This window comes from Talaromyces rugulosus, chromosome II (genome assembly GCF_013368755.1).
Source record: "Talaromyces rugulosus chromosome II, complete sequence".
NCBI lineage: Eukaryota > Fungi > Ascomycota > Eurotiomycetes > Eurotiales > Trichocomaceae > Talaromyces > Talaromyces rugulosus.
In genome coordinates, this window is record NC_049562.1 from 3,719,679 (window position 1) to 3,744,790 (window position 25,112).

The following is a 25,112-nucleotide window of genomic DNA, read 5'->3' on the forward strand; positions in this document are numbered from 1 at the left end:
TTAAACTGCTAGCTCATTAAATCGGGAATAACACCAAAAAACCCCCTCGTTGTAATCGTTTCGAGAGAAAAGTATAAAGAGTAGCATGAAGGACAGATATTATTATACCTTCATACTGGCTAGGAAAGAATCCAGGTTGTATTCTTCCTGGTATTGGCGATCATCCCATAGCTCACCGAGGTCGTCCAGCCAACCTTTCTTGCCCTTTTCTTTGACTTCGCCATCAATGTCGACCATGTCAACCTCGTTGCCGGCTGCAGAGTCTTGTGTTGGTTTCTCTGCGCCTTCGGCTGTTTCGCCGAGATTGAATAGATCTAGCAACTGGTCCGTGTCCATTGTATTGAGTCCGGCGTTTTGTTGATTGACGACTGTGGATGCCACGTCTATCTTGAATCGTTGCAGACTTGAAAAAAAAAAGTTAGCAAAAAATCATTACTAAAATGGGGGAACAGAATAATAAACTTACTTCAAAATCTTTTCCTCCAGGGTGCCTCTGGTAATCAAGCGATAGACATTCACCACCTTCTTTTGACCAATCCGGTGAGCCCGGTCCATGGCTTGGATATCCTTCTGAGGATTCCAATCATGTTCCACGAAAATGACCGTATCTGCTCCAGTAAGGTTAAGTCCCAACCCACCAACACTTGTTGTGAGTAGCAAGACATCGTAACTAGGATCGGTGTTGAACTGGTTGACAATGTTCTGGCGCTTCGTCGCCTCGACACTTCCATCTAGCCTCAGGTATTGAACAGAAGGAAGCATTTTCTTCAATACATCCTCCTGCACAATATCAAGCATCTCTTTCATCTGACAGAAAATGAGAGCTCGGTGTGGACTGACATAGCTTGCACCGGTGTCTAGCTCACCTTCAGTGTTGGGATCAACACCGATACCACAGTCGACCAAAAGATCACGCAATGCTGCAAGCTTGGGCGCGTGGGAAATATCTCGAAGGTTGGAATGTTTTGACCCAAGCCACTTTTGGACGTCTTCATACTGCTTGTGACCCTCTTTGATCACCAAGGCCGGGGAATTGCAAAGACGGCGCATGTATTGAAGAGCCTGGAAAATATGTTCCTTGGCAGCCTTTTCAGCAGAGCCCATCTTGTTTGCTAGGTCTTTCTGCTCCTTCTTGCTGAAGTCTTCGAACAGTTTCCTCTGTAGGTCACTTGGATCACAGTAGTAGTTCTGCAAGATCTTAGGAGGCAGGTCGTTCAGAACTTCTTCCTTTAGGCGGCGCAACAAGAATGGAAGAACTTGTTTATGCAGAGCCTCGATGGCCAATGCGCCCGCCTCTTGCTCTTTCGACGATGATTTGCTGAATCGGCTGGCCGCGATTGGTTTTGCGAATCGATCCAAGAACACCTTCTCTGTGCCCAAGAAACCAGGCATCAAGAAATCGAACAATGACCAGAGCTCCAGAACGTTGTTTTGAATTGGTGTTCCAGATAGAATCAGACGGTGGTTGCTAACAAGTCGCTTGACTGCCAATGTGATCTTCGCTTTGGGATTTTTGATAAGATGACCTTCATCAAGAACGCAATAGTTCCAGCTCATGGGGGCGAACACATCGCTATCATTTCTGCAAATATCGTAAGAGGTGATAATGATATCTGCTTCTTCCAGTTGTCCCCGTAGTTTTCCACGCTCCACAGGCGGACCAACATAGGCAACGCAGCTAAGGAACGGCGCATACTGTTTAATCTCTTGTTGCCAATGACCGGACAGAGTGGGAGGACATATGATCAACGAAGGTAATTTTCGAACTTCAGGTGCTTGGGTCCGAGCAAATTCTTCTGCGCGCATATGGTGATCACTAGCCACAATACACAGAGTTTGAAGTGTTTTTCCGAGACCCATATCATCACAGAGAATACCATGCAGGTGATAGCGATTGAGAAAGGCAAGCCAGTTGACTCCGTCTTGCTGGTATGAACGTAATTCCGCTTTAATTGCGACGGGAATTTCAAAAGGTTCCACCTTGCGGACATCCAACATTTGTGACATGAATTTCCTTTCGCGGTCTCGTCCCTTTAGAAGCTCTTCCGACAAACCTGGTGGGTCTGGAATACCCGCTTCGAGCGGAACAAGCTTGACCAAAGTAGCAAACGATGTTGTTGCAAGTAGCCGCACATCGTTGTCAGAGTCACTCATGCGTCCGAGAACAGGAACGATGAGGAAGATCACATAAGGCAGTATTCCGTCTTCCATCACGTGGATCAAATGATAGATGCACTCAACAGCGCCTTGACGATAATGGGTATCCAAAGCGTTGTTGACAGTAGGAAGTACTTTTTCTACCAACATTGTCATTCCTTCCACAGTAATGACGCTGCAAATCGTGGCAAAGCATTTGGCGGCAGCGTATCGAATGACTGAAAGCTCGCATTGGAGGGACCTCGCAATTATTGGCATGATGTTGATAACCCAGGGGTACAGACCAGTGTCGAACTTTGGCAAAAGAGCCCGAAGTGTTGATAGACCATCTACAACCTCTTGGCCCAACTCGTTCTCCGGGTCGCGAATATTTTCAGGTAGATCACCAGCGAGAGCTTCATGCAGAGGACGTTCAATCAAAGCTGCGAGGTTAGGAACCTTTTCAAAAAGTTGGCTGCCAAACTTGGCCGCCAACTGCTCAAGAGCCTCTTTCGCTCCGCGTCGCATGATTCTGGCTTCTTTGGCTTCCCGTTCGAATTTTGCGGCATCCACATGATCTCTGCGATCTTCTTCCTTGCGCAAGGAAAGTATGGACTTGTCAAGATGAGCATTGTGATGGAACTCGGGCGTTTCAGATGTATCCACACAGCAGTATTTAACCAAGTTGCCAATGACCTTGTCAACCGGGCCTCTCTTCGTGGCTGCCGTGTAATAGTCGATGAGACTGACAATTGCTAATGCAGAACGTTGTTGCAGTTCGCCGTTTTCTTCTTTCTTGATGCTATCCATCATTCCCTTGATGATATGGCTTGGTTTCTTAGGAATATCTTGTAAGGCAACCAGAGCACCGGCTGTAGCAGCACGAACGCGGGTGTCCCTCTGCTCTTTGATGATCTTGGCCTCTTCTATTGCGGATTCAGCGCTGGCCCTGGTATCATTCAAGACTTGAAGAGCAGTAACACGTTGAGCAGGGGCAAGTCCCTTTTTGAGTCGTTCGAAATCTGGCCCGACAACCTTTTCAGCATCGTTGATGGAGAAGGCATTAGGACCGGCTTCGCTATCACCCTGAACAACCACAGCCAAAGTAGGCAGTCGCGCAGAGGGAACATGAGCGTGGTCTCTGAATGCATTCAATAGAGAATGACATTGTGCCCGGGTGATCTGTAGGTAGCAGGCGATATCACTGTACCAGGCCGGTCGTTCAGCTTCAATAATTGGACGCAACCATTCGCATAGCGATGCCGTATATTTGCCTCCAGAACCGACAAGTTTGGCATACTCTTCGATAATCATTGCAGCTGAAAGCTGTGATGAGGATGCAGGCCAGTTGAGTCCGCTAATGATAGTTTGCCAGAGACTAGGAAGGTCCTTGGAGTCCCAGATAGACAGAAGCTGGCCCAAAGCTCGAGTAGCATATATCTTTGATCGAACCATGGTGTCGATACCAACCAAGTCAATATCGCCTTGAAGCATGTGACCATCCACGTTATGCGTAGTTGGCGGTGGTGCTTCTTTCTTCTCGGACTTCTTGCGACGGCCTTTTCCGGATTCGGATGCAGTGGGGGGTGATGATTTTCGGCCTGGCGCCACGGCCAACGTATAAGCAACACCAGATGGTTTGATAAATAGAGAGGCGTTCATGGGGATTGGGTAGCGAGGGACACCAAAAGGACCCATGGTCAAAGAAATAAGAGGGCTGATCTGCGAGCCCAAGTCTTCTGATGAAAAGAGATCGCGGGAGTCGAGAGCTTTTAATAGATCGGACCATACTTGAAGCGAGAGTTTCAAGACACCCTCGTTCCGCTCCACCAGGAGATTTTGAAAGATCAAGCGCATGGCTTTCCCATCGACCCAGGCATTGGACCCTTCGCCCTCTAGTTGTAAAAATGTTGTGAGAGCTCGGAGCACGGCCAGTCGAACACTGGTGATTGTGTGCCTGAGGAAAGGGTAAAGCCGTGGCACGAGGTTACCGAATGAGGCTTCAGGATCATCGGCAGCATTGTTTTTCATTGCCTCGAGAACCTGTGGGAATGTGCAGAGCTTTGCCAGCAAGTCCATGACCGAGCCAGTACTGGCACTCAAGTCGTCTTGTAGATTTGACAAACACTCCCATACGATGTTGATGAGAGCGCTTAGAGTGCCTTGGCGAGAGGTGACAATCTCCTCGGCGATAGGGACTAGCGTTGCTGCGCTGACAGCGCGCACATCATCGTCAAAGTCGGCCAAGCCTTTCATTACAGATTCCAGGACGCCATCCATCATTCTAGGATCCTTCACCAAAACGTCTTTGCGAACAGCTACCAGATACCTGAGGCCGATCATTCCTCCATGACAGACCTCCCAAATAGGACGTTCCAGCCCAAAGTCCTTGAGCATAATGATGCGATGGAGTATTTCGTAAACTAGGATGACTGATTTGGAGGGCAAATGAGAAAGAACGGCACCCAGTGTTTGGCCGACAGCCTCGCGAATCGGGGCGACAACGTTGTCTGAGATGTAATCTCCGAAGCGGTCGAGCATAAAGACGCAAAGAAGTCGACTAGCCAGATCATCAAGCCACTTGCGATTGGAGGCATTGTTTTCGGCTCTTGACTTGCCAAGCATTCGGCCAGCCCCAGCGCCCTGGACTCGAACGACTTCACGGAGACCCATTGCAGAACCATGACGAATCTCCCAGCTGGGATCAAAGAGATCGACCATGAGAAACTCGCACATGCGCTCATACGGCCATTCCATGCCATCTTCCTCGGCCTCGGTTTGGATGATGGGCTTTTCGGGAACAATTGGTCCCTTGAACTCGGAGACTATTTTGCTGTCGTCGTCGAGGCCCTCGCGATCAAGAGAGAAATAGTCGGCTTTTTTGTCGCCTTCTTCTTCGGCGATTTCTGATTTTACCGGATGCGGAGTCATTGCTGTTGACGGGGTAGTTGGGTAGTCTGAAGCTCTGCGCGAGGAGGAAAGGTCAACAACTCTGACCTTGTTAGCACCAAGTTTCGCGTTCTGCTTGTTCTTGCGCTTTAGCTGGTTGAGTTGGCGTTTGCTTAATCCAGACTCGTCGCCATTGGCGGGCTCGTTGGCGCTTCCATTCTGAATGCTATTTTTCCGCGACGGAGGAGGAGGGGGGAGCTTTTCGGCCGCCTTGGAGGCTGAGGCGGAGCGGATTGCAAAGTCGCTCTCCTCAATGAGATCGCTTTCGAGATACTCGCCTGCCAGACCGAGCCGGGCGTTCAATGTTTTCTTTTGGTGCTGCAGGCGTGTAGCAGGATCCATGGCGGCAATGGCATATTCATACTCTTTGCCGGCGCTTCCTAGCAGCTTCTTTCCCAGTTTCAGAATGGAGCCCACGTCGAGAGTGTCCAATTTGAGAAGGTCGTCTTGTTGTAGTTGGAGAGGCAGAGGCTCTTCTGATTTGATTTCGACAGCTTCCTCGCCATCTTCTTCTTCGTCGCCAGGCTTCTTGAGCTCCAGGCCATCGTCCTCGTTGGGATCGAAGGGCTCAGCATTTGCCGCCACGAGGCCAATGGCCTTGGCGGCGGCGGTCCGAGTATCCCATGACTTGGATCTCAGATATGGCAGGATTCTTCCCAAGAGGTTAAAGAGTTCGTCTGGATGGGCCTTTTGGACATCAGCCAGCTGCTGGGCTGCAGTGTTGCGGATGACCGAGGTGCTGCCAGTTTCCAGGAGACTATAGGGTTGGTCAGTGTATCACTTCTTTGGGTATAACATGATGTAAGCAGAGGATAGACTCACGTGACAAGCCGGTCAAGCCTAGGCCCAGAGAGGTTAGCGTATCGTCTCGAGACCCAAAGGGGGATAGCGGCGCTGGCAGTATACTCACCTGGAAGTCATGGCGTCGGCTCGCTATCTATAAGCTTGCAGCAGCCCCTGCAGGACGTGGAGAGGGCGAGCGATTCGATGTGCCACAGGCAGGGCCAGGAGTGCGGGAAAGAGAGATGCGCATGCAGTTAATCATTGGAGACGGAAGTGAAGAACTGGTGAGTCAAACTGCTGGAGATGTCCATATGTATGGCCGGACAGGGACAAGTTTGGGATGAAGCGGCGCGCAAGGGATTGGTTGACAAAGTCGCAAAGCAAAGAGCTCGAGTCCGAAATGGGGAAGGGGATTAGGGGATGGTATCAGATGAAAATAAGAAAGCAATTAATAAAGCGGTCGGGGAGGTAAAGAAAAGGCAAATAGCGCTTTTTTAGCCAGGCCGGGTGGAGAGACACACAAAACTGACGTTGGCGCCGCAGCAGAGCGAGCGTGGAAAGAAGCGGACGGAGGCGACTTTGACCTGTTTATATCATCGCCCGTCGTTGGCCCGGCGCGTCCTGCGAAAGAGCGCGGCAGCCGCTAGCGCCGCTTCGGGCTAGCGCCTCCGCGCGGATCAGCAAGCTTTTTTTTGTGTGCGCTGCGTCACGTGACGCTCGCTCGGACGGGACAATGCCATCATGGCTATGTGCGATGTGGCCTCTTGAGTCTTGACCACCTGCATGATTCTTCCTGCTTGCTCCGACGCACCAATTCTCCTAGTAGTGATGAAGCCTCGCGTGGCTGGTTCCGCCCAGATCCGTCGCTGGCTGACGGACGCTTTGACCGCTCACTTGCGCCTTACTCTTCTGGTCTCTTTCAAGACAGCATTTGAAGACGCCTCCATTCTTAACTGAGAGACTCTGCGTGATTCTATGTCATGATTCTATGATTTGAACAGTGCACAACGCCGTTACTACTCCTCTAACAAACAAACGTGGCCGAGGCCTGTGCAACGATATCAAAAACATGTAAATACGCCCAATCGCCACAATTCGACTTTGTCAAAGACCATCGAACAGTCAGAAATTTCAATCCAAAATGAACTACAATACGCAGACAGTTCCTTGCATGTCGGGCATTGTTTATGCCACCCTTGATATGACCAAGTCAAGGACCCCGTAATGACCCTGTAATGCAACATTGAATCCTACACAACCATCAAAGCCAGGCACTCCCAGTGGAAAAAAAAAACCACTTAGGTAATAACATTCAAGGCAAATGGCCAAAAACAAACGAGTCTTATTGTGAAATCATTCTGTACAATGTTGGCCAAGCTGTCGACCGATAAAGAAGCAACGCCCGCCAACATACCACTCTAGTCGTACTTCCCAGCGCCTCATGAGCCCAGAACCTTTCTTGTGTCTTCTTCCTTGCCTAGTAAGCCCAGATTTCGGAGTTCTTCTGCCTTGGGTTCGTTTTCTCTGGCAAAGCCCGCCTCGGCTTTGCGGTATGCCGCTTGGATTTTCTTTGCCCGGACAACCTAAGAACAGTTAGACAGATAAAACAAAGTAACAAAGTCGTGTCGTAGGCAATAAAATTTTCAATGAAAGCGTCGCAATGGTATCGAGAGTAGAACGGGAGTATAAACGAGAGTCCATTGTTCCTAACGTACCTCCTTGGTGTGGTGAAGGCACTCGGTGTAATCCTCTAGAGCTGGAATGCATTTCTTCTTGCCTTCCACGCCCTCTCCGCCATTGACAACGTAGCAGCCGAGAAGTTCCTGCCAAAAGGCATAACAGCGCGAGGGGCCTGTTTCGCAATGATGATGTTAGCTCCGTTGTCTGTCTCGCATGGGGTCACAGCTGCAATGCGCAGCCAATTGAGCGGCGCGTGAAACAAGCAAGAAATGTCCGCACGTAAAAGTAAAACTTACCGCCATTGAGACCAAAGCCGGATGCCATTTTCGATTCGTAGGTGGGAGCAAAGTCGAGCAGCGAGGGCTTTCGTGAAGGGGGTGTAGCAGGTTGGGAGGTTTGAGGTTCCGGCACGGGCGTCGGTGGGTCCCCCGGCTCAGGCCTGCGGTTGGCTTAGCGGCATCGATTGTCATTCCTCGATAGTTGACAACTTGACACTAATTATACAGCTCGAGGCCACTTTTTTTTTCGCTTCATGAACCTTCCCCCAGCATGGCAGACCTTTCCAGTCTGTCCGATGCGCAGACCATCCTGCTAGCCTGCGAGCTCTGTGCAGCTGGCAATGTGAACCCACTGCCTCGCCTGCACCAGCAGTTTCCTACGTCACTCACCACAGAGCGCCTGTTCCGCATCATCCTGTCCTTTTTGCCAGAAACCACACCTCCGTCGCTCTACACACCGATCCTCGAGGACATCGACCGGAACGAACTCTCAGAAAACAGCAATGGGCCAGTCGACGTGTCCTCCATCAAAGAGGCCAAGGAAGCAGAGGCCCGGAGACGCGTTCGGCAGCTACGATTGCTCCCTCTAAAATACCATTCGGGGGAGAGTGCAACCGATGATCTTTTGACGGAATTCATCATCCATCGCGCTCACAAGATAGATGCCGAGACCGGCTTGCAGACTTTTATTTTGGAGCTATTGTTGCCATTCTACGATCGCTCGGAAACCCTTCGGCGATATCTGGTGTCTTTAATACTACCGCTCTTGCGGGCCAACTACGAATACTACCCCGAGCGAGAGGAGAAGCTATCTCTTGATGTATTCGATTCCTTGGACACGGCTACCAGCATCAATTTGCTGCTTTCGATGACCGCTTCCAACGCGACTGCAATCGATCTGGGGAAAAACCTGAGGGGACTAGCTGGGCCGTGGATTTCTGGACGAATACAATCCAAAAGACGAAAACTTAGTCATGCAGGCTCAACTGCTGGAGTCAACGACTTGTCAGCACACTGGCAGATTGTGAATGAATGGCTATTGTCTCGTAGTCTGGTGGAGTTTGAAACCGTAGCTCGCGGTATTATCGACTGGGACGGCCCTGGAGATGTGGACTCGGGCGGTTATTTGCCGGAAGACGATACTTCAGAGGAAATAGATGCAATAAAAAGATCCTACGGGCAAGCGGCACTTGCCATCGTCTATGCGACAGACCTTGGCAGGGGCTCGCTTGAAAGTTCCTTCCAGATCACATCCAAAGTGGAAAGTCTGCTTGGGCTTGATAGCAATTTGCAGATCAAATTCGATGCCGAGCAACTACCCCTGTTTGACGTCGATGTTAAAATGCTTTCAACGGCATCCAAAGCATTGTTGTTGCAGAACGCCCTGTTGAAACCCAACAACTCTCTCACTGTCCCGACGCCTCAGTCTGTCGGCTTTCTTCAAATACTACTCGTCTCTTTGCGAGTGTTGCGTGCTTATGGGTACAACACTTCGTGCAGATCCGCTGCGACGGTCTGTCTGCAGAATGGCGAGGAGGCGCAGGCATTGGAGATGCACGGCGTCATAAACATGATTGCCAAACAAGCAAAACCTGGTCAGGATTGGAGAAAGATTCGCGAGCAGATACTATGGCTCCAAGACTGGCGTGGCTTGCATAGTACTTCGGACCAGGCAAAGTCTGAATATCATGGTCTCTTTTGGAGAGTTTCTCGGGCTGCTGTAGAAACAGAAATTCTCAGAGCGATGATGACTGCAGGAGGTAAGTTTTTGTTGAGTGTCTAATCAGAACAGACTAACATTAAATAGAATACCAAGTGGCCACGGAGATATATACTGGAGACGAGTCCCCTCTTGATTTGACACAGGTTGAAACAGCCGTTGTAGAAACCATCATATCCTTCTACGACACCGCTAGCAACGGCAACAAAACGCGTGGTAAGATGAAGAGAGCAGTTGATACGTAAGCCACTCGCCGATGAACATTTGTGTTGAAGTGAAAATGACACTAATATGATGATTTTCAAAAAAACAGTCTCAGGGCATTCCAGTCCCAATTTCCAAACGCCAAGTCACTTCAAGAACTCGCAGCCCTTATTTCAGCAACCCATGCCTTGTCATTCTATTCTTTGACATTGCAGCACGGCGTGCCTTTTCAACCCGTCAGCATTCGCGTGCACAGCGACCCGTTGTCCTTGATCGAGACAGTTTTGGAGCAGAATTCAAAAAGCTACACCAAACTCGACGACCTCTTATCGATTGGAAGGCATTTCGTGGCCGCCGGTCTGCCTCTGCAACTACCGGGCGATGACAACTCGACTCGGTGGTGGAAGTCGAAACTGTCACAGGAACAAAAATCCCTCCTCGCCGAGAAGCGTATCGTGTCAATGGCGGTGTCGTCGGCACTGGCATCTGACGATTTTGGCACTGCATACTCTTATATCCTCACGCGCCTCACGCCGCCTTCACTAATGCCAACTTCGTCGTCGTCGTCGTCATCATCATCCCCCATCGAAGACAACATCTCCTGGCGAGCCGCCTACAACGCCGGACGCCACCGCTCAACAACCACATCATCATCATCGCCATCAACATCAACACCAAACGACCAAACACACCTAACCGCGCAAATCTCAGTCCTCTCACAACGCCTCGAACTCCTCTCCCTCGCCCTCGTCCTCGCCCCGACCGCCGACCCTCTACCGGAGATCCTTGGCGCCTGGCGCCGTTGCGACGAAGAACTCTCCACCCTGCGCGACCAGGAAAACCAAGAAGCCGAAGAATGGGACCGGAAAGGCGACATTACTGCTACTACTACTACTACTACCAGCATTCTGCCTGGCGGCTTCGGCCCCACAGACCGCGAACTCGACGCCTACGAAAACGAGCGCCAACAACAAACCCGGCGCGCGCGGGCTCGCAATCATCTAGCTGGCACCAGCAATAATTCCTATGAGGAAGCGCCAATGGGACTCTTTGACGTTGCGCGCGGCGCTGCACGTGCGTTTAGCAAGAACATTCCATTGCAGACGGGTGGTGCTCGCTCTGGCTCTATTACTTCCCCTGCTGCTGCTGCCCCTAACACTACTACTACTTCCCCCGGAGAGCACTTTTCCTCTAGCAGAAGCAGTAGCGAATTCCTCAGCCGGTCTACAGAATTTGGTGAAGGTGAAGATCGCGTGCGGAAACGGGATATGGTGAGTAACATGGTCACAGGCGGGTTGGCGAGTGGGATTGGATGGGTGTTGGGCGCGCAGCCGGTGAATAATAATGATGATAATCGATGATGACGATGATGATGATAATATGAAAGCTAAAGGGGTTACATGTATGTATATAAGAACCTATGACTATGTTTTTTTTTTTTTTTTTAAATGCCAATTTAAATACGCCTACCATGTTTCAACAGTTATGTATAGAAGCTTGAATCATTATCAACAACAAATTCTCCCGAAAATCGCAGAGAATTAAAAAAAAAAAAAAAAACATTTATGCAGAAAGGTAAACAATGACAAAATACAAACGCCAAGGGGGAGAAAAAATGAATGAGCGCTTGGCGTGAGAATGATGGGATGAATGATTTTCGAAACAGAAACAAAAAAAGACCAATCGTTGGCTCGTCAATATGATATCCAAAATTCACTAGAAGAAACGACCAACTGTCGTGAATGGTGGGCCGTTATAGGTATATAGAGTGGTTAAAGACGTAGGTTTCGGACTACTCGGTCCATCCCCATACCTCCCTGATAAAGTTGGCCATCTTGACCTTTTTGGTTCTGATGTCCTGCATCCACGGATGGTCCAGCATCCGCCAAGGGGTGGCTCGTCGCGGGGGGTCTTTTTCGAGACTGCAAGATGTGAGCAGATACCAAAAAGGTTAGAGTGAAAAGGGGGGGAACTCACGAGCATTCAATAAAGTATTTGAAATTATCCGACCAGTGGATATTGTTCTCGGGCTCGTCTTTCAACCTTGGTATCGGTTGGCTGACAATGTATGTGAGAAGATCAATTAATCCAGCGCGAGGCTGCATTTCGGTCCCATCGGCAGGGAAAGGAAAGCGGTGTTGAGCGACTTCCAAAAGAGTCACTCCCAGAGACCACACGTCTGACGTAATAGTATATGACTGGCCCGTAATCCGCTCAGGGGCCATATAGTACGAGGTGCCAATAAAAGTGTTGGCATCTCCCTTGGTTCCGAATTCTCCGCTGACGCCGAAATCGCAAAGCTTGACCTGCCCGTTTCGGCACAACAGAATGTTGGACGGTTTGATGTCTATGGGTTGTGAGTAAGCTTGCTTATATACTACTCGATATGAAGGAATTGCATACCTCGGTGGATAATCTTTCGGCTATGGAGGTAGGACAGTCCATTGAGAACGCCCTCGGCGACTTTGCCGAGTACTTTCTCGCCGGTCCTGCCACCCAGCTTCCTCACTTCACGGTAGATGCTGTCTAGACTACCACCCTCGCAAAACTCCATGGCAATGGAAATCGTGCCCGTCGATTTGTCCATGAAAGCTCCGTAGTAACGGCAAATATGTTCGGATGCGCAGTCTTTGTTGAAATTGAGTTCTCGGATAATCTGCTTCTTCACGTCGGGGTTTGGATCCGTAGTAATGATCTTGGAATTACAATTAGTTTTTGGTATGGACAATGAAAAAAAAAAAAAAAAAAAAAAAAAAACCTACTTTTAGGGCAAAAACAGTGTTGGCGCCTTTCAATTTGCATCTCGTGACTGCACCACCGGCACCTTCTCCAAGGCCGCCCAGTTCGTTGATTTTCTTCTGCTCACTGGCAGCCAACCATCCATCGTCGTCGAGGTCTTCGACGTCGAGAGGTCGACCCATGTCGAGGCTCAATTTATCGAGATCGGGCAACAGGCCGTTGACGCTGTTGTCTCTCTCCATGGATACTCCATTTTCTCGGTCAGAGTAAACCGAGCTGATTGCGGATGACGGATCGGGTGTTCCAGCTGGGTGACGAAGACCGCCCGTGGCAAAGGACAGGGTAGAATAGGAAGACGAAGAGGCGCTGGTCGGGCCGCTGTTTCTGCCGTCCGGGTGGATGTTGTTGCCAGATCTGGACAGACCATTGTCAGTCGAACCGCCGGTGGAAAGCGGTGCCAACTGAAGAATTGGCCTGCCATTGTCGCTCGATGCATTTGTATTGAGCATTGGTGTGCTTAATCGAAGCGGTGGTGGGCCAGGGCGGGTGGCGGAAGGTCGGGGCAGAGGGATGTCAGAGACGTTACTTGCTTCTCCTCCATTTGGTGGGTTGACTGGTCTCATACTGGGGGACGGTGGGATTCCCAGAGTGAGCCTGGGTGTTCGCGAGCCACTGTTGCTCCGGGCGCCAGGCACCGGTGGCCTCAGAAGGGGTGCTGGCGAAGACATGTTGTTGGTGGTGGTGGTGGTGGTACGGCTGTGATCAAGGCCCGGCTGGGGCTGGTTTGAATGCAGATCGTCCGCCAGCTTGTAAAGAATTCTGCTGTCTCTTCTCTCAATTTTGTCAAAGTGTCTCTCTTTCTCTGCACAAGCTGAACGAACGTAGAGAAGGGTTGAGGTCAGATCAGTCGACCTTTTGGAGGTTTCCCTTCCTTGTCGAACGAATACTGACTCGGTCGCGGGGAGAGGCTCGAGAGAAGGCGGGAGAAGAACCAGACACGACGATGCGAACAGAGGATAACGAACGTGAGGCAGGACAAGTCGAGGAGGAAACAGGACGAGAGAAATAATAATGCACGGCTGAAGCGGGCGTCTGGACGAGGGTTGGGCTGGAGGGAAAGAGGGGGGGCGGGCGCCAGGCAGGGCAAGCCTGCACTCACACTGGGCGATAAGGCTCTGGGCCCCACGGAGACGTTTATTTCTCCACCCTGTTATTTGCTGCCTTGGTATTGTTGCTATTCAACAGTACAGTTGCATTTTTATGTTGATTTCATATTTGTAATATTTGACAACTATTTAAAAAAATATTTAAAATGCCTTTCTGCAGGGTCGGTCAATATTGGGAACCAGGACTCGGAGCACTGTGTCACGTGGGGTTCCCCCAGCAGTCAGACAGTCACAGCCCCAGGGTGCCAGGCTGACGAGGGCTGCATGCCAGTTGCAATTGGACAGTCGGTATTGATATTTTTATCAATTGTCCAAGAGATGCTGTAGTTATGAAAAAAAAAAATAGTCGAAGAATGCATGCATGAAACGAAACGAAACGTCAAACACCACGAGAAATCACGTGATCGAGGTGAAACAACCACCAAACAAGACAAACAACGGGCTTTGGCTGTTTCACCTCGGCGGAAGGAGCGACCGAGACAGCATCTCTTAACAAGAGAACCTGTACTCTAACAAGAGACTTGTAAATATTTCTTGTCATTTGCTCATTCTTCTTGGGCACAATATACGGGTACTCTGTATACATAGAAGATAAATAAGGCTGTAACTTAAAGACTAAAACTACAATAGAGCTGTTCAATGCTACGTAGTATTATTAACAGTTAAAATGCCGAACTCGAGCAGAACAAGAAATGTGCTAGATCTCGTCAGGGGAACTTGGAGCACGTTGAAATCACGACCCACCAGGCTTGCTTTATATCTATTAAATAATAGTTCAGTTGCATTATTTCGCATTTGGACAAGAGATAGTCACAATGCGGACAGACTGGTTCAGGGGAGATTGAGAGTGCACTGCCCGGTGGGACTGCTCTATGCTAATATGCTAGGCCCTCCACTAGCCCTCCATCCAGGGCCCATAGGGGTACGTGTTGATTATTGACTCCCAAACATCCATTGTTGCTCTCTGATGGCAACTTCTTTGTTGCGAATTTACCCTGTCTGTCCCAATATAACATCAGTCTCCAGCAACGTGCAACACAATGAAAGCAGCACGAGGCGCAGCGCCACACCGCCGGGGGACCAGTCAGGCTGCTCTTGCCGTTATTGATTGATGATTGAACGGAAGGAGCGGGATGGCGGTGGGGCGCGCCCACGGAGTGTATTCGCTGCAGCCGCCGGCCTACCCCTGACTAACGGGGCCGAGCGGCCAATAGGGGCTGGAGGAGTGGGTCCTGGGTGGCTAGTGGCGGCCACAGTGACAATGTATCATTGTGCTGATGTTTAGTGATTGTCTAGTCTCAAGTAACAGTTCCTGCAGACAACACTACAGAGTACTTTGTACTGTACCTCATATCGCGTATGTCGAGTTTTTTGTTTGAGCAGGAATATACTATTATATTATTATATCATATTTAAAAACAAGCGGTCAGTGGAGAGCCACAGGTGGCAATCCGCGCGCTAAAGGGGCCCTCCAGCCAATGACCGCGCAGCCTCGTTTCTGGGGTTGGGGGGGTGCCGCCGCGCTAAACCCGTCCGGGCGGCTAGATCGCAGCGCTAAGCGACGCGCTTGCCGGAACAGGCAATCAACACACTGCTCGTTATTAGAGCCCGGAGCGAATCAGCAGAGTAGCATCGGCTTATAGTAGTACTTGCGATAAGTAGTTGGTGACAAGGTGGGCCAGGTACCAGACGGCCCCCCCGCCCGGCGCTGAAACGATCAGCCAGGGCTCATTTCCCACCCAGGTACAAAGACTCCCCGTCGCCGGCTTTGTCGCCTGTTTCCTCCTTCTTCCTCCCTTCAACCCACCAGTTCAGACTTCTTAGCAAAAACAAAAAGCTCTTCGACTTCGGTCACCCACACTCTTTTACCCAACTACCAACGCTCTTTCAGCACCTCCAAACCACCACCACCACCTCTTCTCGCCAACTTATTTTCTGTTTCTTCCACGAAACCCACACACTTTCCCAGTCAAAATGCAGTTCTCTCTCGCTACCATTGCCCTCCTTGCTGGCGCTGCCGCCGCCCAGGTCACCGTGACCTCCGTTGACATCGAGACCATCACCTCGTGCGCTCCCACCGTCACCAACTGCCCAGCTCGTCAGACCTCGACTGCCCCGGCCCCGGCTCCTCCAGCTGTGACTCCTTCCGGACCTGCTGTTCCTCCTCCGGCCGTCACCTCGGTTGTGTCCCAGCCTGCTCCTCCGGCTCCCCCTGCTGGCAACACCAGCCCTGCTCCTTACCCCGTCGTCTCGTCGCCCCCGGCTCCTCAGGTCTCGGTCATCACCGTCACCACCTGCGTGCCTACCACCAGCCTGTCGACCATCACTCTCACTCCCACCCAGGCTCCCCCGGCTCCCCCTACCACCATCGTCCCCGCCGTTCCCGCCGGCACTGGCACTGGTGTCCCCGTCCCTGGAACCGGCCCTACCACCACCGCGTAAGTTGTCTCTTGTTTCCTGCATATATATATATATATATATCGAGACGGCAAGCTAACATATCCCAGCCCTGGAACCCCCCAGTTCACCAACGCCGCCAACGGTGTTAGCGGTTCCTTCATGATGGCCGGTGCTGCCGCCGTCGCCGCCGTCTTCCTGGCTTAAATTTCCTTCACTTGTAACGATTGATACCCTCTAGGAGTTACTTCCCAGTAACTTCTAGAAAAACAGTTATACAACTTGTCAATGTCCGGGGCCTTCGTGGGAAATTGTAGGTGGAGAAAATTAAGAGTTTTTTTATACGCAGGGGGAGGAGTTTGTTAGATCTTATGGCGCTCCAAGGACTCGAGCATCTCGATGAGTTCTGCAATTCTCTTATTTTTTGGTGTGACAATCTTAGCCACAAGCAACTTTTCGACTTATCCAATACCGTTCTTTGGTATTTTCTTTTTTTTTTCTTCTTTTTCTCAGGGAAGCTGTGTTACATACACACTTCTTTATCTTCGTCGTTTGTAAATTTAATCTTCGTGTGTGTGTTTTAGAGTAATGTTTACGTATGACCCATGTTCTTATTCTTGCTGTATTCCAAGTAAATTCTGTATCTATCAACAGTCAAAAAGCTACATACATTTCATGTGTAGTGTGTGGCTGAAGTTCGGTGTAGTTCGGTGTTGGCATTCCACACGTGCAGTGCCGCACGTGCCGAACGAATCGAAGCATTCCTGTGATACCCGGGTAACCCTATCTCGATGAGCTTAATTGCGATAGCCACGAGGCACCCCCAATACAAGTCCTAATAAAAGCCAATTTAAAGCAAAGCCCGGGTTTTTTCAACGGCCATCTCTGGATCAAAGCCACTTTTTTTCAGTGTGCCGGGAGAAGTAAAGTTTTCACAAGTTCCCCCGCGCTGTGGCTGTCAGTAGCTAGCTATTCACTTCCTACTGTCTGCATGGGTGCCAGTCAATATGGGATAGCCCTTGTGAGTCTGTTTCCCGGCAGTTATGTGAGGTAAAAGAGAAAGAGAAGAAAAAAAATATATCACCCCGGGTGGTCGTTGTAGGTATGACTGTCGTGGCTCTGAAAACGTCCTGACATCTCAAAATCAATCGCCTCGAGGCCACGCACGGGCTCGATGCGGTTCGTCTGCGTTTCGCCACTCCACGACTCGGATGTCGAAGAATGCCGCGGCTGCTGTTCCGGGTCTGGAGTCACCGGGGGCGCAGAGTGCTCAAACATGGCAATCGAGACGTCGTCGTGGTTCATAAACGGGGACTGAAAGGAGGATCCTCGAGGATGAGGATGATGATGAGGCGGCGGACTCGCATGGGTAACGTCCGACGTGACGCGAGTGGCATCCACAAAATCCGGAAAAGCATCGCCGGCGTTGCCCTGGATCGAGACCTCTGGTTTCCAGCCGTGCGTTTTCACAAGGTGCACCAGTTTACCCAACACGGCAAACTCGAGTTTCAGTTTGATGCTGTAGATGGCGCCCTTGAGGGTGGTTTCGACCATGTACAAATTCATGTACTCGACGACAAGCAAACCGACGTCCATTGTGATAATCACTAGATTGATGCAAAGCAGCTGGTACATGATCTTGCGACTGCCGTGTTCCGGGTTTGCCTTGAGCAGGCCGACAGCTTCATAAATATAAATGCCCGAGAGGATAAACTCTTGCAGACAAAACCCGGTCATCTGGATCTTTTCCATCACGTTGTACCCCGCCACAAAGGTGTCTCGTGGGCTGCCGAAATTCGATCCATAGGTCAAGACGGTAGTCGGAATGTGCAGCGCGATCGCATTGACGATAATCATGCACAGCACGGGTCGCAGAATCTTGGGGTTGCGGTTCAGCAGATGCAGCCGAGAATACAGCACCATAGACTGGCCCGTCACCATGGCATACCAGCCCACCGTCAAAAAGGTGACGGACAGCCAAGTCGCCGAGGTGAGCTGGAAAAACTTCATCAAAAACCCAATCGAGTAAGGTATCACGCCGACGGCGGAAGAGATGAGCAGGCTCCAAAAATAGAGTCCGTTGTAGCGCTGAAAGGTCACAAAGACAAGCACGAGCAGCTCGATGGCGTTGTACCAGGCCACGCCGGTAAACGTGGCTATGGTGATTTCGAGGCCCAAGTCGTTGCCTGTGTAACCGCCGGTGATGCCATCGCTGGGGGTAGAGCTGACGGTCGACGCCATGCTGGAGACAGAGGCGCGATGCCGGCAAAAGACATGGCTGCCGGCCAGTACAGAGCCGGGGAAGTAAAAATATTCTGCAAGGGTCAGGCCAGGGGGGGGATTCTCGAAGCAGTTCGTGTCGAGCAGTAAGTAGTATATGTACTAGGATTCGATCGAGTCCGGGGGAGGCGGCGCCCCCAGACCGAAATCCGAGTCAGTTCCCCCGACCCGACCCATGCAGAGTCAGACCCAAGAAAAAAGAGAGAAAAACACGCGCTGGCCCCCCCACATGGGAAAACGAGGCTGTGGATAACCTGGTGGATAACATGGCTGGACAAGGCTGTTGGTTGACCGCGAGATCTGGCGGCGGAACCGAGCGTCGGCGATGAGAAAGAACGGTCTGGCGGTGACATCATTAGCGTGGCTCGCTCCCATGCGCCCGGAACATATTACATAAGGCAGCAAGTAACCAAGGTAGCAATGAAAGACACTTTGTACTTTGCATGCAAGTCACTAATTACTAGTAATTAGTTGCGCCCGGCATCGCGCTTAGCTAGGCTGCTGACTCCTGCGAGGCGGTCATTGGCGGTGGTGTAGGGTAAGTCAGCGACACTACAATTCATCACTTGTTCTGTCCTTGCGGGGTCGCAAACTCTATACGCTGCCGACTGAATCCTGCCAAACAAAAAGTGAAAGAAACAGAGAAAGTGTAAAGTGTGAAAAAAACGCCACCAAATCCTATTCAATAGAAAATAATAATAATAATAATAATTGATGTACCGCTGTTGTATGTAAAGAGAAACAAAACGCCCAGACCTCGTGGGGATGTCACCCACCATCATAAAATACTCCCATTAACCAAAGAAAGAAAAAATTTTAATTTTAATTCTTATAGTTTTTTTTTCTCTTTTTCCTTCCTTTCTTTCTTTGGTAACCATTGACTTCTCTTTCAATTATTGTTCCCATTCGTCGTATTCGTCGCCGCCGTCGCAGCGACAACCCGGTCCACCTCGCCCCGACATTCCGGCATCGCGCTCCTCATCTCACGCGCCAGCACATCTCGAAAACTAGAAAAGGCATCTTGTTTGCCCTTGAGATCCTGGTTTCCGCGCTGCACCAGCTCGACAAACTCTCGCGTGTAGATATCTGGATTGCGCGCTGCGTCGACATAGTCGATGATTTCGGGTGGCAGTCGTACGTTTGCGATGGGGGGGTCGTTTGATTTTTTTGTTGTTGAAGGAAAATTGGCTTCTTCGGCGAGAACCGAGGGGTCTGTTGCTGCTGTCTTTGTGTCTTTGGAGAGTGTTGATAAGGAGAGAGTGAGGGTTTTTCTAAAAAAAAGAAAAATGATGTCCAGGTCAGTTAGTCTTGATGACTTGGGGAGGTGCCATCCACGTACATTTTGCGGACGAGCTCGGTCTGCGATTCTGCGCCTAGGTATCCATGCACGGCAGACTGGATCTCGAATAGTTGCTGAATCACGTCTTTCAACTCACTGTCAACAGTGCTCAGCGTTACAGGCGCCATGGTCGGGACGAGAAACGAGAAACGAAAAACTGACGATGCCCGCAGCGCCAGTCATTCGAATATGAGCTGTCAAGTCGTAGAGCAGCCGTATATATAACGAAGATTGTTCATGTGCGCATGATAGTCTGCAGGTTCAATGTTGTTTCTGCTGGCTGCACATGTGGTGGTGGTCTTGACGATAAGCTGGACGATAACATTTCAATGCTGTCTCGGGTTGCGCCGCTAACCGGATATGGACTAGTTCCATATCCCATTGTGTATACAAGATAATGTCTTCTAGACAGTGGACACTGGAGAAATAATACTAATACAGTTGCTACTCATTTCAAACAGCTCTAGAACTCATCTATGTAACTGACGGTATCTCACCAACACAACCCCTCATCACAACTACAGCCAGCCAGTAGCCGTCCAGATAACAAAATATATGCGTAGAATAGAAACCAGTCACTGCAAGTATATATAGATAGATATATGCACGAGTCCCCAAGATCGCCAAAAGGAAATAAAAAAGGATGATAAATTTAAACTTCTCGCGTTCGAATCGACGACAGCTTGGGCACGTCAATCTCCGTTTCAACAAGCTCCAAGCCCGAGAGACTTGGATATCTCCGACTAAAATTCGTCTCCCAGTCCTCGCCGCCTGCCGATTCACTAGGTAAAGTAGGCGCACGTTCAGAAGTCGGCGTGTTGCCTGTTGGCCCCGTGCGAAGGTTCTTCGGCTTGGGTGGTGCCATCGGCCGTTGCTGCGGACCGCGTGACGATGGCGACACTCCCTCGCTGGGTGCTTGAGGTTGTACAAATCCACCACCACCGCCCTGACTGCCAATTACCAGTCTGGTGTCCTTTGGAGGAGGTTTGGGTCTGGTGGGGAGGCGTGGCACATATTCTCTGTTTTCCGCCTCTGGTGTCTGCCCAGTCTCGCCTGACTCGGACTCGGTGTACTTGCCATAACCAGACGCTGTCTTTGGCGCCGATTTAGTGTTGTCCTGAAGCAACGACTGTACTTTGTTTTGAATGGCAGCTGCCTTGACTCCATCCCGGCCCCCTGCTCCATTTCGTCCAGACACACGGAGTCGATACTCAGCTGCCGCATTAGCGACTCGTTTCTCCTCCTGAGAAAGTCGCCGTCTTTCCATCTCTCGCCTCATTTCTGGCGAAATGTCTGTATACCCGGAATCAATATGCCCATCGTCACTTCGGTCTGTCGCCTCGGAGCCATCGATAGGAGGCAGGCGTCTCTCTACTTCATTTGGAGACGGGGTGCGACTCTTGTCTGACGTATTCTGTTCGAACCGGCGGAAAGCCTCCCCGAATCGGCCAGAAAGAAGCCCTCTTCCAGAGACAGCCAACGACGACAGGCTGGACCGCTTGGCATGTTTCATCGAGCCACTGCTGAGTCGCTTTTCCTTTTTGCGAGCAAGCTCTTCCTCCTCACGCGCGCGAAGATAGTCAACGTCAGAGCCGATGTTGGGGCGTTCGGTACTCCAGTCTCCATCTGTTCGTGCATGTTGGAGGGGTTCTCCATCTTCATATTGATCCTGTGGTGCACTCGTAAATCCCTTGTCTCCGAGAGAGTCGCCCCCACCGGCAATATGAATACTGGAAGGTCGAGAACGCGAGTTCGCTGACTTGGGGCGAAGATACGCTTCATCAAGGTCTCGTAGTGAAGGTCGTGAAGAAGCCTCCATTGAGGGCCGAGCAGAGCTAGTAGAGACCTGAGGAATCCTTTCAGACGAAGGCTTGGGCTTGGGTTCCACTCTGTCAATTGTTGTCGTCTGCGAGGGAACGCTACCTGACATTCGATTTCTCTCAGGCCACGACTGACTAGGCTGTCGTCGCTCATTGGAAGACTGTGGAAATCTGTAGATCGGACGGTTCGAAGAGGACCGGCTTTCTACGTTTGGTGAAGGCGACACTTCTGTCATAGTACCGGTGGATTTCATTTGCGGCTTTCGAGCGTCGGCGTCTTGCAGTTGTTGTGGTTGTTGCAACTGGCCACGATCCGGCTCACCCCTAAGACTCGGCGACTCCTTCTGCTTCTTGTCCACAGAGGGTGCGCGCACTGGTTTTTGTTGACTTTCGGTGACTTCTTTCTTGGGCAACAGAGCAGGAGAAGCCGGTTTGACAAAGGCATCATCTGCCAATGCATTGGTGACTCTTTGAGAGAGCTCTACCGGTTCAGGCTTTGCCTCGCCCCCGGCTGAAGGCTCAAAGTCAAACTTGCCTCCCTTCTCGTGCAACAAAGAGAATTGATCAAGTGTGGGGAACCGGTTTGAGAGTTCGTCGGCACTCTCACCCTTGGATTTCCCGCCGTCCAGCACAGCGAACGGATCATTAGAAGGCGTGCCCCGATACGGCGAGGGGCTTGGGTGAGCAGAGTTTTGTTGGGATGCCGACTTGGTTGGGCGACCGCGACGCATTGGTGCGATTTCAGGAATAATTTTCGTCTCTTGCATGGGAGGGGAGAAAACAGCACCGACTCTGGGTGTCTCGGAGGAGGAAGGAGGGAGCTCTTGCTGGCGGCGAGCTTCAGACTGTGTTCGCTGCGCATAGATCTGCAGATATCAATTAGTATCGTACAGCAGTTTAAAAAGAAAAAGTATTCCATACATCTCGGATAGGAACATCCTTTCCTTGTATGCTGCAAGCTTCTTTCAGCGCTTCATAAATTGTGGGCCGTCGTTGGGGATTCTCTTGGAGCATTGAGCCTAGGTGTGTTAGTGTTGAAAAGGGAGGTCGACGGGGGATGCACTTACTAATGAGTCTCTTAAGTCGGTCAGAAAATGTGGGATATGAGGGAAATTTATAGCTGGCGTTGAGAATGGCCATCTGGCCAACCTCTTCGAATGGGGTGGTATAGTAGCAGAGCTTGTATAATAAGACACCCAATGCCCAAATATCACTTTTCTCGTCGATGGGCTGCTTTCGATAAACGTCAATCATTTCAGGGCTTCGGTACTGCATAGTGGTGTGTCTTTGGATGTCATCCTCGATGAGACGACCCTCTGCGCCGGACGTGGCTGCTGGGCGCGGAGGAGCGGTCGAGCCAAAATCACAGAGTTTGTAGACCGGGTTCTTGCCGGTCAGCGATATGAGCACATTCTCAACTTTGAGATCTCGGTGCAGCAGCGGAGGCTTCAAGTAGTGCATGCAGGCAACGCCCTCGGCCACGTCGGAAAAGACCTTGATAATCTCGGGTTCGGTCAGACGGTGCTGCAGCCTGGTGTTCATAAAGTCGATCAGACCACCGCCTTGGCAATTCTCCATGAGCAAAAACACCTCGTAGCCGCCACCCTTGAGCTGGGAGGCATGCGAGTCCATGTATTTCACAATGTGGCGGTGGCCCTTGAGCTTCTTCATCGTCTCAACCTCGGTCCGCATGCCGGCCAGGGCGGTTTTGTCAGGAACCGCCACTCTCTTGAGCACGGCGGTCTCGGCGCCATCGATGGGCTGGGGCAGTTTAACGACATAGACGTGTGCAAAGCCGCCCTCGGACAGGTATTTCTCGATCACGACGCGGTGGTTGCCTACTTGCACTTTGGTGCCTGGCACGAAGGTGCCAGCTGGCGCAGAAGAGCCCATTGAAACGGCCGCGTTGAAGGAGGCCGCATGGTGATGCTGGTGAGCCTGTGGTTGGGTATTGTAAGATGCCATGCTGTGGGGTTTTGGTTGATTTGATGCCCTCAACCGGGGGCGTGGAGTCGTCGCAGCGTTCGGGGGTTATCGTAGCAGCATAGGTTGAGCGAGGACAAAGTCGGATCGGACGCCGAAAAAAGGAAGGCCGTGTGGGTTAGTCCTTGCAGTTCAAAGAAAAGAAGAGAAAAGAAGAAGGATATGCAATTTAGCAGTGTAGAGAGCCGTGTGCAGCAGGAAATTGACCACGTCCGCGGGCACGGCGGACAACAGCTCGAGGTGTGATCGTGGTGGTCTCTGATCGATGTTCGTGATGTCGGGTCCGGCCAATCACCGCGGCCTTGGCGCCAGGCCGCAACCAACTGAGCAGACCTGCTGCTATTTAATTAATAATAATTTCAGTAGAAATATTTAGTTAGTGTTGAGCTCCTGATGTGCCTGTCCTGTATCAGCTGTGCCTTTCTGTGCCTGACTGTCTGTGGCATGTGGTGTAGGTCATGTGACTCGGGTCACATGTTTTATCTGGTGACAGTCTATAGACTGACAGTGTCAAGTTGAGCTATGCATTCTTTGGATAAAATAGTTTTCTATTTAGTATGTTTACTTGAGTATAGTAGATATATATGTGTATATAATACTTGGATTTGAGGTCAAGTCTACGTATGTATGCCGAGGTGGACTATTTTTATATATTTACAGTGTAACGAAGACAAAAGCAGAACCACCAATGCAACATTTGAACATTAAAATGAGAACCTCGACATCAAACTACATATGCAAGAAACGGTCAGGCAAACTCTTTTCTAGCCAAATCAACAACAGCACGTAGTTACGCAACACCAGAAAGAAAGACAGCTGCATGATTGGCTTGGCGCACCGCGGCGCGGGCCGGTCGTTCTCGTTGTCCGGGGGATGCGTTTAGTCCTATTTTCTCTCCAGATGTTCTTCCAACTTGCCAAGTTCCCAACTGTTTGGCACTTGGCCAACTAGTCAGGTATTAGTGGTGCCTAGTCGTGTTAGTAGGGGAGAAAAAAAAAAGCAAAACGATGGGCACAGTTCGTCCACAGTTTGCCAACGCAGTGCTGCGCTGCTCCACCGCTGGCTCTGGAATAATCTGCCTGCATATGCACTCGGGCACAGATGTCACAGAGATCACAGATGCCACGCCCAGCCAGGTGCTGATTTGCCTGGCATTATTTATGAATGGTAATTATGAATGCCTAGAGAGCAGCAAATAATAAGCTGGTAATAGCAGGGTGGAGCAGCCAACGGCCCGCTGACTGGGCCGGCGCAAAAGAGGAAAATCAAAACAAACAGCAGAAAAAAAAAGGCCACGTCGGCGGTGATGTGTCGTGTCGTGTCTCTATTGTTATTGCTGTTGTTATGATAATTATTATTATAACGGCATGCCCATTCTAATTCATCGTTGATGCGGGAGAGACAAGGATCTATATTATTTGCAGAACAATAGTATTGTTCTGGATATTAATAATAGTACTTAATAGGCTCCACCGGCAGTGACAGTTTGGGCGTGCTGCACGATCAGACTAGTAAAATAGAGTCCAAACGTGTGTCACACGCAAAACCCTTTTTTCTCTCTTCCTTCTCTCCCTCCTCCCCTTCATTCCTCTTCATCTTAAACCAGTCTCCACCGCTCACTGACCACCTCCTCTGTGG

The 25,112-nt window shown here is 50.6% G+C and overlaps 5 protein-coding genes across 5 annotated transcripts; 2 read left to right on the plus strand and 3 right to left on the minus strand.

Moving 5' to 3' along the window:
• Positions 1-102: 102 nt before the first annotated feature.
• TRUGW13939_03757 (uncharacterized protein) lies at positions 103-6,006 on the minus strand (the record flags this gene model as incomplete). The annotated part of the gene is made up of 4 exons (XM_035486936.1): positions 103-403; positions 467-5,842; positions 5,908-5,925; positions 5,996-6,006. The coding sequence occupies 4 exons, from the start codon at positions 6,004-6,006 to the stop codon at positions 103-105; spliced, it is 5,706 nt and encodes a 1,901-aa protein (XP_035342829.1).
• A 1,301-nt stretch (positions 6,007-7,307) lies between these two features.
• TRUGW13939_03758 (uncharacterized protein) lies at positions 7,308-7,872 on the minus strand (the record flags this gene model as incomplete). Its single annotated transcript, XM_035486937.1, has 3 exons — positions 7,308-7,451; positions 7,584-7,720; positions 7,845-7,872. The coding sequence occupies 3 exons, from the start codon at positions 7,870-7,872 to the stop codon at positions 7,308-7,310; spliced, it is 309 nt and encodes a 102-aa protein (XP_035342830.1).
• A 225-nt stretch (positions 7,873-8,097) lies between these two features.
• On the plus strand, positions 8,098-11,509 carry TRUGW13939_03759 (uncharacterized protein; the record flags this gene model as incomplete). Its single annotated transcript, XM_035486938.1, has 4 exons — positions 8,098-9,586; positions 9,634-9,787; positions 9,860-11,021; positions 11,471-11,509. The coding sequence occupies 4 exons, from the start codon at positions 8,098-8,100 to the stop codon at positions 11,507-11,509; spliced, it is 2,844 nt and encodes a 947-aa protein (XP_035342831.1).
• A 33-nt stretch (positions 11,510-11,542) lies between these two features.
• On the minus strand, positions 11,543-23,456 carry TRUGW13939_03760 (uncharacterized protein; the record flags this gene model as incomplete). Its single annotated transcript, XM_035486939.1, has 11 exons — positions 11,543-11,672; positions 11,728-12,097; positions 12,154-12,445; positions 12,513-13,723; positions 15,617-16,080; positions 17,137-18,367; positions 19,320-19,603; positions 19,672-19,828; positions 20,455-22,357; positions 22,413-22,510; positions 22,559-23,456. The coding sequence occupies 11 exons, from the start codon at positions 23,454-23,456 to the stop codon at positions 11,543-11,545; spliced, it is 7,038 nt and encodes a 2,345-aa protein (XP_035342832.1).
• Positions 15,630-16,259, plus strand: TRUGW13939_03761 (uncharacterized protein; the record flags this gene model as incomplete). The annotated part of the gene is made up of 2 exons (XM_035486940.1): positions 15,630-16,093; positions 16,163-16,259. The coding sequence occupies 2 exons, from the start codon at positions 15,630-15,632 to the stop codon at positions 16,257-16,259; spliced, it is 561 nt and encodes a 186-aa protein (XP_035342833.1).
• Positions 23,457-25,112: the final 1,656 nt, after the last annotated feature.